The sequence below is a fragment of the Rana temporaria genome, chromosome 2 (assembly GCF_905171775.1).
Source record: "Rana temporaria chromosome 2, aRanTem1.1, whole genome shotgun sequence".
Classification (NCBI taxonomy): domain Eukaryota; kingdom Metazoa; phylum Chordata; class Amphibia; order Anura; family Ranidae; genus Rana; species Rana temporaria.
In genome coordinates, this window is record NC_053490.1 from 293809334 (window position 1) to 293824097 (window position 14764).

A 14764-nucleotide genomic window follows, 5' to 3' on the forward strand; every position below is an offset into this window, starting at 1 on the left:
GCCTGTGTGAATGGAGCCTTAAGCCTCGTACACACGACCGAGTTTCTCGGCAAAAAGCAGCAAGAAACTCCTCAACGGCAATGGAGAAATTTGGCTCGCCGAGATCCTCGACAGCCTAACAAGGAACTTGACGAGCAAAACTATGTGTTTTGCCCATCAAGTTTCTCTGTCGTGTGTACGAGGCTTTAGACAAAGCCCTTACAGAACAATAACTGAAAAGCAACATATTTAAAATCAGGATCCACATAATAGCGTTGTTTTACTAAAGACAAATAGGCTGTTCACTTTACAGGGTAATTTCCCCTTAGCTTAGTGAGTGTGGTGAAAATTCACTTTGCAAAAAATACTCAACCATGTGCAAGGAAAAAAATACGAAGTACCTTTGCTTGCACATGACTGGATGATGACAGCAGAAGAATTTTATTTCATTTGAAAAAAATGTAAACCCAGGACCAGTGTGTGGCCATATCAGCAGCTCTAAGTATAGAAAAAGAAAAATCTGCGTTCTTATGAACCAAAAGTTACTTCTTATTTCAGTCATAATTTACAATTAGGCCACAGGTTAAATTAGCAAATTCAAGAGACGTTTCACTTACCATACATTGTTATAATGAAATCATGTCTTTTTTTTTGCGTTTGCAAGCTCATATTTATGACTATAGACTGGAAAATAATATTCAAGCTATATTCATTGATAATAATAAAACTGACAAAGCACTTTCAAAATCAATATTACCAGGATGAAGAGTCATAGAAGTTTCCGTGTGTTTGTTCCTAATTCTCCAATGGATTTGAAAGTTGGAAGCAGAGTAAAGGTTATTTTACCCTGTGGCAAAGTTGGCACTGGAGCAGTGTGTAAAATCGGACAGTTGCCTGGAAAAGTAGAATTTCAAGTGGGTGTGGTCCTGGAGTTGCAACAGCCCCAGAATCAGCCAGGAGATATTAAAGGGAAAAGCAATTTATCCAGGTAACTCTCTTCCTCATTATTAACTTGGATTTTTACAGGACATGTACAGCATATACTTTGACCTTTACAGGACAGCACTACTCTTCTTGATTCGTAAATCTGCACATGCTTACTTAACCGACACATAATAAAGAATATGTAATAAGACCATAACATTGAAAGAAAAGACAATATCTACTATAGTATATATATCTTTATATATCATCCACATCAAATTCAAGTTAAACCTTATGTTAGAGGAAGGATGCTTACTGGATTATTATAAAATTAGAATGTATTTTTTCCATTACAAATCCCCCCCTATGTAGTGTTCACCCCCGGAAGGGGCAGCCGAACATGACCCAGGTCTCCCTCACCAGTTCAGAGACTGCCAGGCCCAACACCAGTTCAGAGCATACCAGCACACTAGGCTCAGTATAGAGGTTGTCTTTCTGTGGATTTAATGCAGCAATCCCAGTCCTTGTAACAAATTCTGGCATTCAACCCCAAAAGCACAGGCACACTTGCAGTCTTAACCCCCCTGGCGGTATCCCCGAGCGTGACTCGGGGTGGGTTTTTCTTGCTGCGATCGGTATCCACGAGTCACGCTCGGGGTAAGCTATGCAGAGCCTGCAGCGTGCGCTGGCTTACCTTCTCCTGGATCCAGCGATGTCACCACGCTGTGTGAGCGAGCGGGACCTCGCTCGATTCACACAGCATCCTCCTGTGCCGCCGATCTCCGTTCCCTGCGACGTTACAACGCACGGGAGCGGAGATCGGTGCCAAATTCAAAAAAGTAAACAAACACTATACATACAGTATACTGTAATCTTATAGATTACAGTACTGTATGTAAAAAATACACACCCCCTTGTCCCTAGTGGTCTGTCCAGTGCCCTACATGTCATTTTATATAATAAAAACCTTTCTTTCTGCCTGAAAACTGTAGATTGTCCATAGCAACCAAAAGTGTCTTTTTATGTCAAAAATGGTTTTAGATCAGCTAGAAAACAGCGATAATAAATTATAATCAGCAGAATTGTGCGATAGCGATTTGCAGGGAAATTCGTCATAAAAAAAATAAAATAATGACAGCAACAATTCTGCAACTGAAAAAATTTCAGTGATTTTGAGTTGATTACATTATTGAATAAGTTTTATTTTAATTATATTATTACTTGCTATAATTATTTATAATTATTTATTATATTATAATTTAAAATTTTGTTTTTAAAAAAATGTCATACCCGGGATGCCTATTAGATTCTTGTTTGGTCAGATTTAAGTGAGTTATTCCTAAAAATCACAGGCCTACCGTATAAAACACCACATTTCCTTGCAAATAATTGTACCGCTTTCAGCATGTTTTTTCAGACAGAATCATACCGCCAGGGAGGTTAAGAAAGGGTCCTACTCACAATTTCCACAGACAGCTGTCCCCCACCAACTTCCAGCAATACTCTTTTGTGATAAAAGGATCCCCCTATTAGGCCCTCTTCCACAGGTGATGTCATCCAGTAAATATCTTTAAATCCAGATTCCTTCAGGCTCTCAGCCAAGCACATGCTGAGGCCTGACATCAGCTCTTCAATACACAGGCTGTATCCCAGGGGCAGCAGTCCCAGGAGGAAGACACTGCTGAACAGGCTTCCCAGCCATTTACCTCCCCCCAGCTACCCTTTGGGTACTCCCTCCCATGGATTAGCTGAGGTCAAATAAATATTCATAATGGCTGACCCTCCTACTCTATATCTGGAATCTTCAGAGCCAAAAACCCAATTTAGCCTGATTACCACAGGGCACTACATCTACATTGTTTATGCATTCTCTAATTGCACTGTGCATGTCATGTAGACACTTCAAAGATCCTCCTGTGGATGTGTGTCCCCTCAAACAAAAGCCAAACATTATCATTTTATTGCAGTGAATACTGCATAACTATGCATTGGCACAGCTGCTTATAGCCCACCTCAGGAGAACCCAGAAAAGGTGACAACACTGCAGCTGAACTGAGCAATCGTTGTCACCCTAAAAGGCATTGTCTGTGGATACATCTTACTGGTATATTTGAAAAAACATTCCAAAAAAGATTACATTTTTGCCATTACAGGAACATTTACAACACCATATTTAGAATACCGTATTTTCCGGCGTATAAGACGACTTTTTGGATGCAAAAAAATGCATCCAATGTCGGGGGTCGTCTTATACGCCGGGTACGGTCTCCGTGCAGCTGCGATCGTTCATGATTTCAAAGCCGCGCCGTCTTCTCAGCGTGTCCTGTGATTGGCGGAACACAAATCTTCCCAACAGCGCCTCTGTTCTGTGTTCCGCCTATCACGGATGCCTTCTCATCCTCGGACAAGATGAGAAGGCATCCGTGATTGGCGGAACACAGAACAGAGGCGCTACTGGGAAAATTTCTGTTCCGCCAATCACAGGACACGCTGAGAAGACGGCGCGGCTTTGAAATCATGGACGCTCGCAGCAGACGGAGTCTGTCACCGGCCTGCAAAACGTGAGTGATGGCACATTGGGGGGGAAAGTGGGGGCAAGTGATGGCACTGTGGGGGCAAGAGATGGCACTGTGGGGGCAAGTAATGTGATGGCACTGTGGGGGCAAGTAATGTGATGGCACTGTGGGGGCATGTAATGTGATGGCACTGTGGGGGCATGTAATGTGATGGCACTGTGGGGGCATGAAATGTGATGGCACTGTGGGGGCAAGTAATGTGATGGCACAGTGGGGGCATGTAATGTGATGGCACTGTGGGGGCATGTAATGTGATGGCACTGTGGGGGCATGTAATGTGATGGCACTGTGGGGGAATGTAATGTGATGGCACTGTGGGGGCATGTAATGTGATGGCACTGTGGGGGCATGTAATGTGATGGCACAGTGGGGGCATGTAATGTGATGGCACTGTGGGGGCATGTAATGTGATGGCACTGTGGGGGAATGTAATGTGATGGCACTGTGGGGGCATGTAATGTGATGGCACTGTGGGGGCATGTAATGTGATGGCACAGTGGGGGCATGTAATGTGATGGCACAGTGGGGGCATGTAATGTGATGGCACTGTGGGGGCAAGTAATGTGATGGCACTGTGGGGGCATGTAATGTGATGGCACTGTGGGGGCATGTAATGTGATGGCACTGTGGGGGCATGTAATGTAATGGCACAGTGGGGGCATGTAATGTGATGGCACTGTGGGGGCATGTAATGTGATGTCACAGTGGGGGCAAGTAATGGCACAGTGGGGGCATGTAATGGCACAGTGGGGGCATGTAATGGCATAGTGAGGCTTGAAAAAAGCCTGTTTCTGTCAGCGGTTGTTTCTGTCAGCGGTTCTGGCTACCCCTCAACTTCCAGAAAGACTAGTAGGAAGAGGGTAGTCTTATACGGCGAGTATATCCCAAAACCAAAAATTTTCCTGGAAAATTTGGTGGGTCGTCTTATACGCCCAGTCGTCTTATATGCCGGAAAATACGGTAAGTGTTTGGGTTTAGATACACTTTAAGTTTATGGCCTGGTCCTTGGTTTGAAGTGGTTAAGTGTTTGTGATTTATTTTTGGGTGTATGCTGTGTTAGTTACTGTACAACTGAAAATGGTTCTATTTACTTACAGTTTAGATAACCTATTATTGTTATACTGGACATAGGTCATGGGTTTTGTGAATATTTTGATAAGTATTCTTTCTCAAGCTTTGCAAATCTGCCCACTATGATGCTAATTGTTATTCTTTTGCTTCTTGCAAAATAATTGAATAAACTTCTTGCTTCTTCTTCTTGTGGGGTTACTGGTATCACAAGCGTACAAAAGGAAGGCAATAATGCCACTGCTATATGGCATTTGGATATGCAGGAATCCCGCATCAGTAGTGGTCATGAAATTTTGTTAGATATAGAAACTATGGGAGAACATACTGTATGTGTTCTGAATCTACATCATATACCTCCCTAAAGCCCAACTCCATGAAAATAAAAAAATCCACCCTTGCAGTGGAGCCCCTGCACTGCAAGGGTCCATTGCTTATTTAGTCTCTAGGGGCAGAGGAATAAGGAGAACTCCTCAATCCAACAGGCTCCCCCCAGTGCTGCGATCAGTCCCTCTCAGCTGCTCTGGAATCTGTGATTGGCTCTGGTCACATTCCAGACTCCTAAACATACAATACAAGGTTATTGTCCCTGTATTGATGCCACGGTTACACCCATAGACCGGCGTCTCAAGTGGAGGAGATGAAGGCTGAAGCCGGCCTGAGTGGGGAAATAGGTAAATAAAGCTGTACAATGTAACCCCTAACAAACATTTTACCCTTACAATGTGGAGGACCTCATTGCAAGAATGGATTTTTTCTTTTTTTTTATGGAGTTGAGCTTTAAACAGATGTTCTAAATCAGGGGTCTCCAAACTTTCTAAACAAAGGGCCATATTGACTGTCTTTCAAAGAACAATGTCCCATCTAAGGTATCAGTGCAAGGAATTGTGCCCCATCGTTGGTGTCATTGGGGGAAATTGTGCCCCATCCTTGGAGTCATTAGGCTAACTTTTTGGTGTCATTGGGAGAAATTGTTCGCCATCATTGGAGCCATTGGGGCTAAATTGTGCCCATCATTGGTGTCATTGGGTTCAATTGTCAATGTCACTGAGAGAAATGGTGCCCCATCATTGGTGTTATTGGGCCCCATTGTTGGCATTAATGGGGGAAAATGTGCCCCAACATTGGTGTCATTGTGAGAAATTGTGCCCCATTGTTGGTGTCAGTGGGAGGAATTGTGCCCCATAATTGGTGTCAGTGCGGGGGAATTATGCCCCATTGCTGGTATCAGTGGATGAAATAGTCCTCCAAGGGCCGTATAAAAGCAAATAAAAGGGCCGCTTCTGGCCCACGGGCCATAGTTTGGAGACCACTGTTCCAAATAAACAAGAAAGCTACGTGCACCATCACAGGGTGGCATTATGGACGCAAACAGCAGTGCCACGTCCTAATCATGAATTATATATTTTTTATACCTGTGCGTGTTATTATCAAAGTGTGCCTTAGATGATTTTATTATTGCAAGGACTATGTTCTTATGTCATTATGTGCACATGTGTTAGTGCTTATCCACTTACTTCTGGGAGTTCCCCTTATTTGGTTCTCAGCTGTGAGTGGTAGCATTGGTCACATGTTTTTGATCTGTATCACATATACAATTAAGTTTGTTTCATTCTTTCTTGTGAAAAAAAAGTTTGTTTCATTCAATTGTTAGCCATGACTAAGCACTGATCGCAGTGCGAAACGTGTAGGCTGTATTCCACCCTTTGCTGTTATTTGTAGTGCATTTTCCACCTATTTTTAAAATAAAGACAACCTAAGGTTTTTTTTGGAGGTGCGGCTGTCCATCCTTTCAACTTCTACATGAATTATATATAATTTGAAGAAGGGGAACATTTTACTTTTTAGGCACCAATGATAACAAAACAAATTTTATTTGTAGCAATTTATTCATGCATTTTTAAAAATAACATTTATAAAGACTGTAGCGGTCTACATTGGTAAACTGGATATTGCCAATAAATGGAGCAAGCTTGCTCCATTGTTACTTACACATGTCCAGTCCTGTCTCTCTGTTTGGGCTGTTATGGCTCGCTACATCTGACATCAAAGGCTATCATTGCAGATACCCAGTTTAGCATTGTAGATTGCTACAGTCTTTGTTAATGTTATTTTTAAAATTACGTGTATAAGTTGCTACAAATAAAATGTATTCTTTTATTATTAGTGCCTAAAAAGTAAATTTTCCCCCTTCTCCAAATTACAGAGGTTCTAAGATATCTTCACCCAGATGAACACAGTTTTGCAGTGTGTGTTTTTTCAAAACCTCACAATTATATTTCTGCTTTGGTTCCTCTTATTGTGTAGTTTGTGAAAAATACAGTCACAAGTTATACAAGTTATGTATGGTTGTAATACATATATGTTTACCAAGGATTTGTAATTTTGGTCAGGCACACGCCTGGTAGTCAGTAAGACAATTTCCTGAACTACTTACTAGTTCAGCTTTACTGTTCTGTAGGTCAGCTCACTGGACAGAGGCGATGATGCTGATTCACTGTTCAATAAATAGGCTAAATACAGAGAGGTAATATCAAAAGCTATGCTGCTGAACCAGGAGGTTAAAGTGGTTGTGAAGGCATAAGGTTTTTCATCTTATGGAGCATTCTTTACATTACGACAAATACAAAACAAGGAGCTACACTAAAAAAAAAAAAAAAGATAAGTAAACAAATAATGTGCAAGTGAATAAATCAATCTGATAAGTGAATCCAAAAAAAAAAAAATTAAATCGAATAAAAATAAAAATGCAAAAAAAGGAAAAAAAAAATATGGAAACAATATACCGGTATATTTATGGTGAGCATCCTATGTTATGATGAATAAACTGACGGGAGTGAATATAAAAATATATAATATAAAAATATGTAAAAAATAAATCAACAGTCCTTAAATCCTCCAATAGTAAGTGGATAAGTGATTGTAGAAACACAGTGGGCCAGATTCACAAAGAGATACGACGGCGGATCTCCTGAGTCCAGCCGGTCGGATCTATGCGACTGATTCATAAGAATCAGTTCCGCATAGATCTCCCTTAGATCCGACTGGTGTAAGTGACTTACACCGTCGGATCTTAGGCTGCAATCTCCCGCCGGCCGCTAGGTGTCGCCTCGGTTTTTTTTACGCGTCGGATTTGCAAATGAGGAGAACCGCCGCTTCAGAAACGAACGCCCGCCCGTCGCTTTTTTTTTATGTCGTTTGCGTTCGGCTTTTTCCGGCGGATAGTTACCCCTGCTATATGAGGGGTAGCTAATGTTAAGTATGGCCGCCGTTCCCGCGCCGAGTTTCAAATTTTTACGTCGTTTGCGTAAGTCGGTCTGGAATACGGATGGCCGCAATTGACGTTGCCGCTGAAAACAATGACGTCCTAGCGACGTCATTTGGAGCATGCGCACTGGAAAATTTCGCCGGCGGCGCATGCGCAGTTAAATCGGCGCGGGGATGCACCTGATTTAAATTGTACACTCCCCCTAGCCGCGGAATTTGAATTCCGCCGGGGGAGTTACGATCCGACGGTGCAATTTTCGAGGTAAGTGCTTTGTGAATACTGCACTAGCCTCGCTAAATTGCACCGGCGGATCGTAAATCACATAGATTACGCGGATCTAAAGATCCGCTAATCTATGTGAATCTAGCCCACTGTAATGAAATCTTTTGTAACTTTTATAACACAACGTGAATCCACCACCACATAGAGTGCAAGCTTATCAGCTGCACAAGCTGTTTGAGCTTGTGGCTTATACCCAGTCAGGGCCTTTAATCCTCCCAGCACCTTCAGTAACCGATCAACCAATCGTTCCTGGAGACTATGGATGTGTCCAGCGATCAGCAGCCAGCCGCTGGAATCAGCTCGGTGTAAATGTTCATACCGATCCAAAAACAAAATAAAGAGGAATCGGTAAAACTGGGTGGTATTTTATTTGAATAAAAATGTATGCTTACAAGCATAGAATGCACATGTTTAAAAGTCCATAAGTAAGTCAGCCGGCAAACACTAGTACAACACACCTGTGCATGCGGGACGTAAAAACAGGGCGGTGACATCAGTACGTCGCTCCTCCCGAAGCATTTCATCACTAATCTGACGTTGTTCAGGAGAGCCCAGAAACCATTGGGGGAGGAGGGGCAACAAGCACCAGTGATCGGGCAGCTCCACAGCCACTCAGATGACTTTTACATTAAAAGTGAATGTAAACCTGAAAATTTTTATAAATTTTTTTGATGTCACAATGTACAGTATAAGATTTCCTATCATCTGTGCCCAGTCTTGCCACACAGAGTTAATCCAGCTATAAGCAATCCTCTTTTATTGTTCAGTGAAATAAAACGGACTTACAGAGAAAAACCTTAGTCCGTTCCGCCCCCTTGCTGTGATTGACAGGTTATTTACATATCTCATGCACTAGCCTGGAGACAGGCATTATTTTTTTAATTCCCACCACCACTCTTTTTCTGAAGTCATCTGGTTACTTTTCTGGATTTTGACTGGATGTTAGTGATCATAGCAGAATTTAGTGTAAGGAATACACAGGAAAAATGCATGTTGACAAGGAGAGTGTAGAGGAGGGAGGGGAGTCTACTGACATCATGACTCCACCCACAGAGCTCCAGACAACAGACCCGCTCACAGAATCTGCAGTTTTTCAGTTCTTATAACAGACAGAGTGGAGACATTTGACAGGTAAGGATACATGCAGAAGGCATGTATAGCCTTATAGATCAGCACTATGGCTGTAGTTTAGAAAGGATGGGAGTGGGTTTACATCCACTTTAAAGCTGAGAGTCCACCTCCCTAATCTATATGCCCAACCCCTAAATTATATGCAGGGCGCCAGACGCATGGATTCCAATGGGAGTTTTTTTGGTAAAAGCACATGTTTAGAGCCGGAGGCTTCAATTGGCTTCAAAAACAGGTAGGCTTGGGGCGCAGAGCACTGTGTCCCGAGCCCACCCAGTTGTGTGACAATAGCGATTGTCTTCTTCAATGTTTGCTTGTCTTCTTGTCTTCTCCTGGCCAATCCCAGCTCAGGAAGCTGGTCCTGAGACCAGATTGACCGAAAGGAGGAGAAAGGAGGAGAAAGGAGGAGAAGGGAGGAGAAGGGAGGAGTCGCAGGGGAAGCCATACCACCGTGAAGCAGAGGAAGGAGGAGAAAAATATACCACCAACCGGCAATGGAGCCCACTGATAAAAATGAAAACAAGCTCATGAATGCTACTGCAGCCCGTGTGTATGTCGGTCTGTCTGATAGAAGCCAGCTGTTTGGCCGGCTTCTGTCAGATGTGCATGCTGGAAAACCAGCAGTCGACCGACTCCCGATCAGCGCTCTCAGCCAATGGCAGAGAACGCAAATCGGAAAAGTCTGTAGTTTGTACCGGCTTTACTTGTGTTCGCTCTGAAGATGCTGAGACATGCCATGCATAATTTACCTTACAAAATCTTTTAATTGAGTGTTAGGCTGCACTCACACCTGAGCATAACATCTTTAAGTGGCTTTTTTTGCACAATTTTGTTGCTTTTAGCTTCTACATTTTTTTATTAGCCAATGGAGAAAACTATAATCTGTTGCATCATTTGTTGCTATGTATTGCAGTTTCTTTTTAGCTTTTCCATGAGCTTTTATTTCCTTTTTGGTTATTATTATTATTATTAATATTATTAATAAAAAAAAATGTTGTTAGGGTAAAGGGTTAGAGTTAAGGTTAGGTTAGGGTTAGGATTAGTAGTTGGGTTCAGTGTTTTTTTTGTTAGGGTTAGGGTGTTAATACTACTACTACCACTAACACCCAAAGCCCAATTTTTCCGCACCTGTTACTTCTATCCAAAGTCTGCTGAACAGACACCAGAATTTGTCCAAAAAATCTCTAATCTTGCTCCATATGCACTAAATTGTGGCCTCGTCATACAGACTGGCTCCCCAAGCCGTTTTTTACAAAACAAAAAGAAAGCTTGCAGGGTAACTGTCATTTTTTTCTTTTATAAATGTATAATAAATTTTGCTGCAGACGGTTCAATACAGGGTACAGATGTGCCACATTACGGGCAGACTAAGAAGACCACCCAGGCACTATATTTAAAGAAATTTTTCATTTTTACTGTTTCACTTTAAGCACCATTAAATCACTGCTCATTTGAAAACGGTCTATACCAACCCATTCTCGAACCACTCTGAGTGCATTTTTGGCTTTGAAAAGGTTGATATAGACCTAAACCTTGGCAACTTTTTAAGGAGTGTTATAAAAACCTGCAGAGATGTGCACATACTACTAGGGTGTGCATGATCTTATGCTAATTTTAGAAGCAAAGAGTTGTGGCTAGTACATTACCACTATAGTAAGAATGATCTTATATTCATTTTGGAAGCACAGAGATGTGACTTGTATATTACTACTATGGTGTAAATGATCTTACACTAGTTTTGGAATACAAGAGCTTGATTTTGAAGTTGCCTGTATGGGTCTTTTCTTGACTTAATGACTGCAAGCAAGAAAATATTGAATACCGCAGTTACAAAAATTCAAAGCTGACAACAGATTGAAAAGAAATGTATACGTAAAATCACTTTTTTATATTTTATTAATAGGATACATATTCCAAGTTAGGTAAGGAAAATTCTAAGGGGTGTGCAGAGATTTGCCTTATAATTCACAGATTGTGGTAAGCCTTATAAATGTTCTCATGACCTTTAACTCCAAATTTGATCTTGTATTCTGTCACATGATTTATTATTATTTTAAATTTCAAAAAAATGAGAGAATACAAGAAGGAAAGTTATGCAATAAGTACTTTTCACTTTCGTCTATGTTTTGTGTTGACAAAGATACCATGGAAATTGAGTAAACAGAATACATACATATAACTATTTCTGGTTCCTCTTTCTTAAAACTGCTGACGTCAACTGTGGTTATGTGTTAGAAAAAAAAAACAAGAGCAGTTTTATGCAAGCAACCTGGATTGCATACAGTCCTGCCTCCTACATGTACAGTTTTATTTCAACAGGAAGTGTTGCTTTTAAAATACTCCTTTTTTCCAAATGATTTTATAACCCTTTCAATTATTTTTACATGTATGTTATTGCTTTAAAAATTGTATCTTTTGATAGTATGAAATTATATGTAAACGGGGGCAGCCATATTTGTAAATTGCACATGTAGGCTATTTTTCAATTAATAATTATTTTTTAATTCTGTAATTGTATATGACAATTACAGTATTCAATAGATGACACTCCAAACACTTTTGCAGCCTAACAGTAGCAATGTTATTCTACCGGCTAAAAGCCTATTAAGAATTCTCCATCCTGCATGTCGTCACTATTTTGTAGTGAAATAGTAATCGCATGGGAATTACTCTGATTGGTTCCTGTTTTTTTTTATAGTGAGGACCAGATCAACCAGCTGCCCAAAGTGTCAGTTGGTGGCAGTATGTTTAGTACAGGCATTCCCTACTTTTAAGTACACAATGGGGTTTATTTACTATCACTTTAAAGTGAAAAATCAGGCTCACTTCTGCATAGAAACCAATGAGCTTCCAGGTTTTATTACCAGGCTTAACCTCCCTGGCGGTATGATTCTTTCAGAAAAAACATGCTAAAAGCGGTACCATTATTTGCAAGGAAATTTGGCGGTTTATATTGTAGGTCTGTCATTTTTAGAAATAACTCACTTAAATCTGACCAAACAAGATTCTAATAGGCATCCCGGGTATGACATTTTTTTAAAAACAAAATTATAAATTATAATATAATAAATAATTATAAATAATTATAACAAATAATAATATAATTATAATAAAAATTATTCAATAATGTAATCAAATTAAAATCACTGAAATTTGCTCAGTTGCAGAATTGTCGCTGTCATTATTTTTTTTTTTTATGACGAATTTCCCCACAAATCGCTATCGCACAATTCTGCAAGTGATTATAATTTATTATTGCTGTTTTTTAGCTGATCTAAAACTATTTTTGACATAAAGGGACACTTTTGGTTGCTATGGACAATCTACAGTTTGCAGGGAGAAAGAAACGTTTTATTATATAAAATGACATGCATGACACAGGACAGACCACTAGGGACAAGGGGGGTGTGTTTTTTTTACATACAGTACTGTAATCTATAAGATTACAGTATACTGTATGTATAGTGTTTGTTTACTTTTTTGAATTTGGCGCCGTTCTCCGTCCCCGTGCGTCGTAACGTCGCAGGGAACGGAGATCGGCGTCACACGGAGGCACTGTGTGAATCGAGCGAGGTCCCGCTCGCTCACACAGCGCGGTGGCATCGCTGGATCCAGGGACAAGGTAAGTAAAAAGTGCCTGTGGATCTAGCGAGGCAAGCCCGAGTCTGACTCGGGGTTACCGCTCGCAGCAGGAAAATCTAACCCCGAGTCAGACTCGGGAACACCGCCAGGCAGGTTAATTGAACAAGCTGGGGTTAAAAGCTCATTGGATTCCAAGCAGAAGCGAGCCTGATTTTGCACTTTCCAGCGATAGTAAATAAACCCCATTGTGTACTTAAAAGTGGGGTATGCCTGTAATGTAATCCCAATGGGACATCAGTAATATAAAGATTGCAGGAAGGAATGTGTTAAAGCTCCCTTTTACAAAGCGAGTTTATGAGCTGACTTTCTCCCTCCAATTGTGTAAGCTTTGCTGTACAGCAGACTGCAAGAAGCTAATACAAAGCCAAATTCAAGCACTTGCACTGCTTGTTTTTTTTTTTTTTTTTTAAATAAAAGAAAAATATTAATGATAAAATAGCTGCATTAAAGAAGTATATGTGAACCCTCAGCTTGTAAAGCAACACATTCAGTTTAAAATAGAAATGAAAGGCAAAACATTTGTGAATATATATACATATATATATATATATACTGTGTGTGTGTATATATATATTTATGGTCGTTACCCTCTGACCGAGAGAGATGTGGATCACATAAACACGCGACAAGACTTACAACATAAATATACCTGAAGTGTGCCTTGATGGTCTGGTCAGTATGCCAAGAAAAGGGGGCATACCCAAGGTAAGTAATGGGTAGTTAATTGAAGAAGGATATTCTGAGAAGTGCCCTGAAAAAGGGAAGGGCGGGAGGGTGTCGAATGCGATTGAATGCGCAGACTCACGGACATGAGGTGAGCTGGAAAGAGTCGGCCCAGTGACGTGTAGTACCGCACACTGAACCGACAAAGAGCATGTGTGAGTGGGCTGCTTAAATACCCTCCGGGCTCCTCCCATAAACTCAGGCCACCATACTGGCCTTCTTATATATATATATATATATATATATATATATATATATATATATATATATACACACATATATATATATATATATATATATATATATATATATAATTTTTTTTTATACATTTTGTTTCCTTTTTTATAAGGTTACTTTCACACTGAGGTGCTTTGCAGGCACTATAGAGCTAAAAATAGTGCCTGCAAAGCACCCTGAAAGAGCCGCTCCATTCACCCCAGTGTGAAAGTCTGAGGACGGTATTCCCAAGTGCCCCTGCTCATTGAAATCAATGGGCAGCGCTGCCAAAACGCCTGCAAAGCGCCTCAGAAGTGGCACTTTGCGGGTGCTTTTAACCCTTTATTTGGCCGCTAGCGGGGATTAAAAGTACCCCCCTAGTGCCCGAAAAGCGCAGCAAAAAAATGGTAAAGTGCCGCTAAAAATAACATAGTTTTACCGCTGACGGCGCGCCAGTGTGAAAGTAGCCTAAGTGATCACACTAGAGAAATTACCATCTGAAATCTGCTCATTCAGTTCTATTTAGTGACATGGGGATTAACTAAAGAAAACACTGAACAGAGATGGGGATATCTACACTCTCTGGGCCAGATTCACGTAGAGCGGCGCAAATTAAGTTACTCCAAACGTATGTCATTTAAGTTACGGTGCCTTAATTTTGTGTCGTAAGTGGCGTATCCACAGCGCATTTGCGCCCAAATTTGCGCCAGCGTAACTTAAATCCCGAGGCGTAAGGCAGGGTTATTGCAAGTGGGAAGGAAGTGGGCGTGCTCCATTGTAATGAGCCGTGACCCCATACAAATGAAGGGCCAGCCGTACTGCGCATGCGCGCACAAATCTGCACCTCACTGGGCATGTGAAGAACTCGGCTCGGCGCAATCAGTGAGATAGGTAAAAGGCCAAGCGTACTTAGTTCGAGAATCGCCCTGTGTATAAATAGCCCCAGACAAACACACTT

The 14764-nt window shown here is 41.1% G+C and overlaps 1 protein-coding gene across 3 annotated transcripts in view; it reads left to right on the forward strand.

Moving 5' to 3' along the window:
* LOC120926929 overlaps positions 1 to 14764 on the forward strand; it is a 145423-nt gene that overhangs the window by 100008 nt on the left and 30651 nt on the right. For all 3 annotated transcript variants that reach the window (XM_040337230.1, XM_040337232.1, XM_040337231.1), the window contains one exon: positions 740 to 967. In XM_040337230.1, coding sequence (XP_040193164.1) covers positions 740 to 967 — 228 coding nt within the window. The remainder of the gene's footprint in view (positions 1 to 739; positions 968 to 14764) is intronic.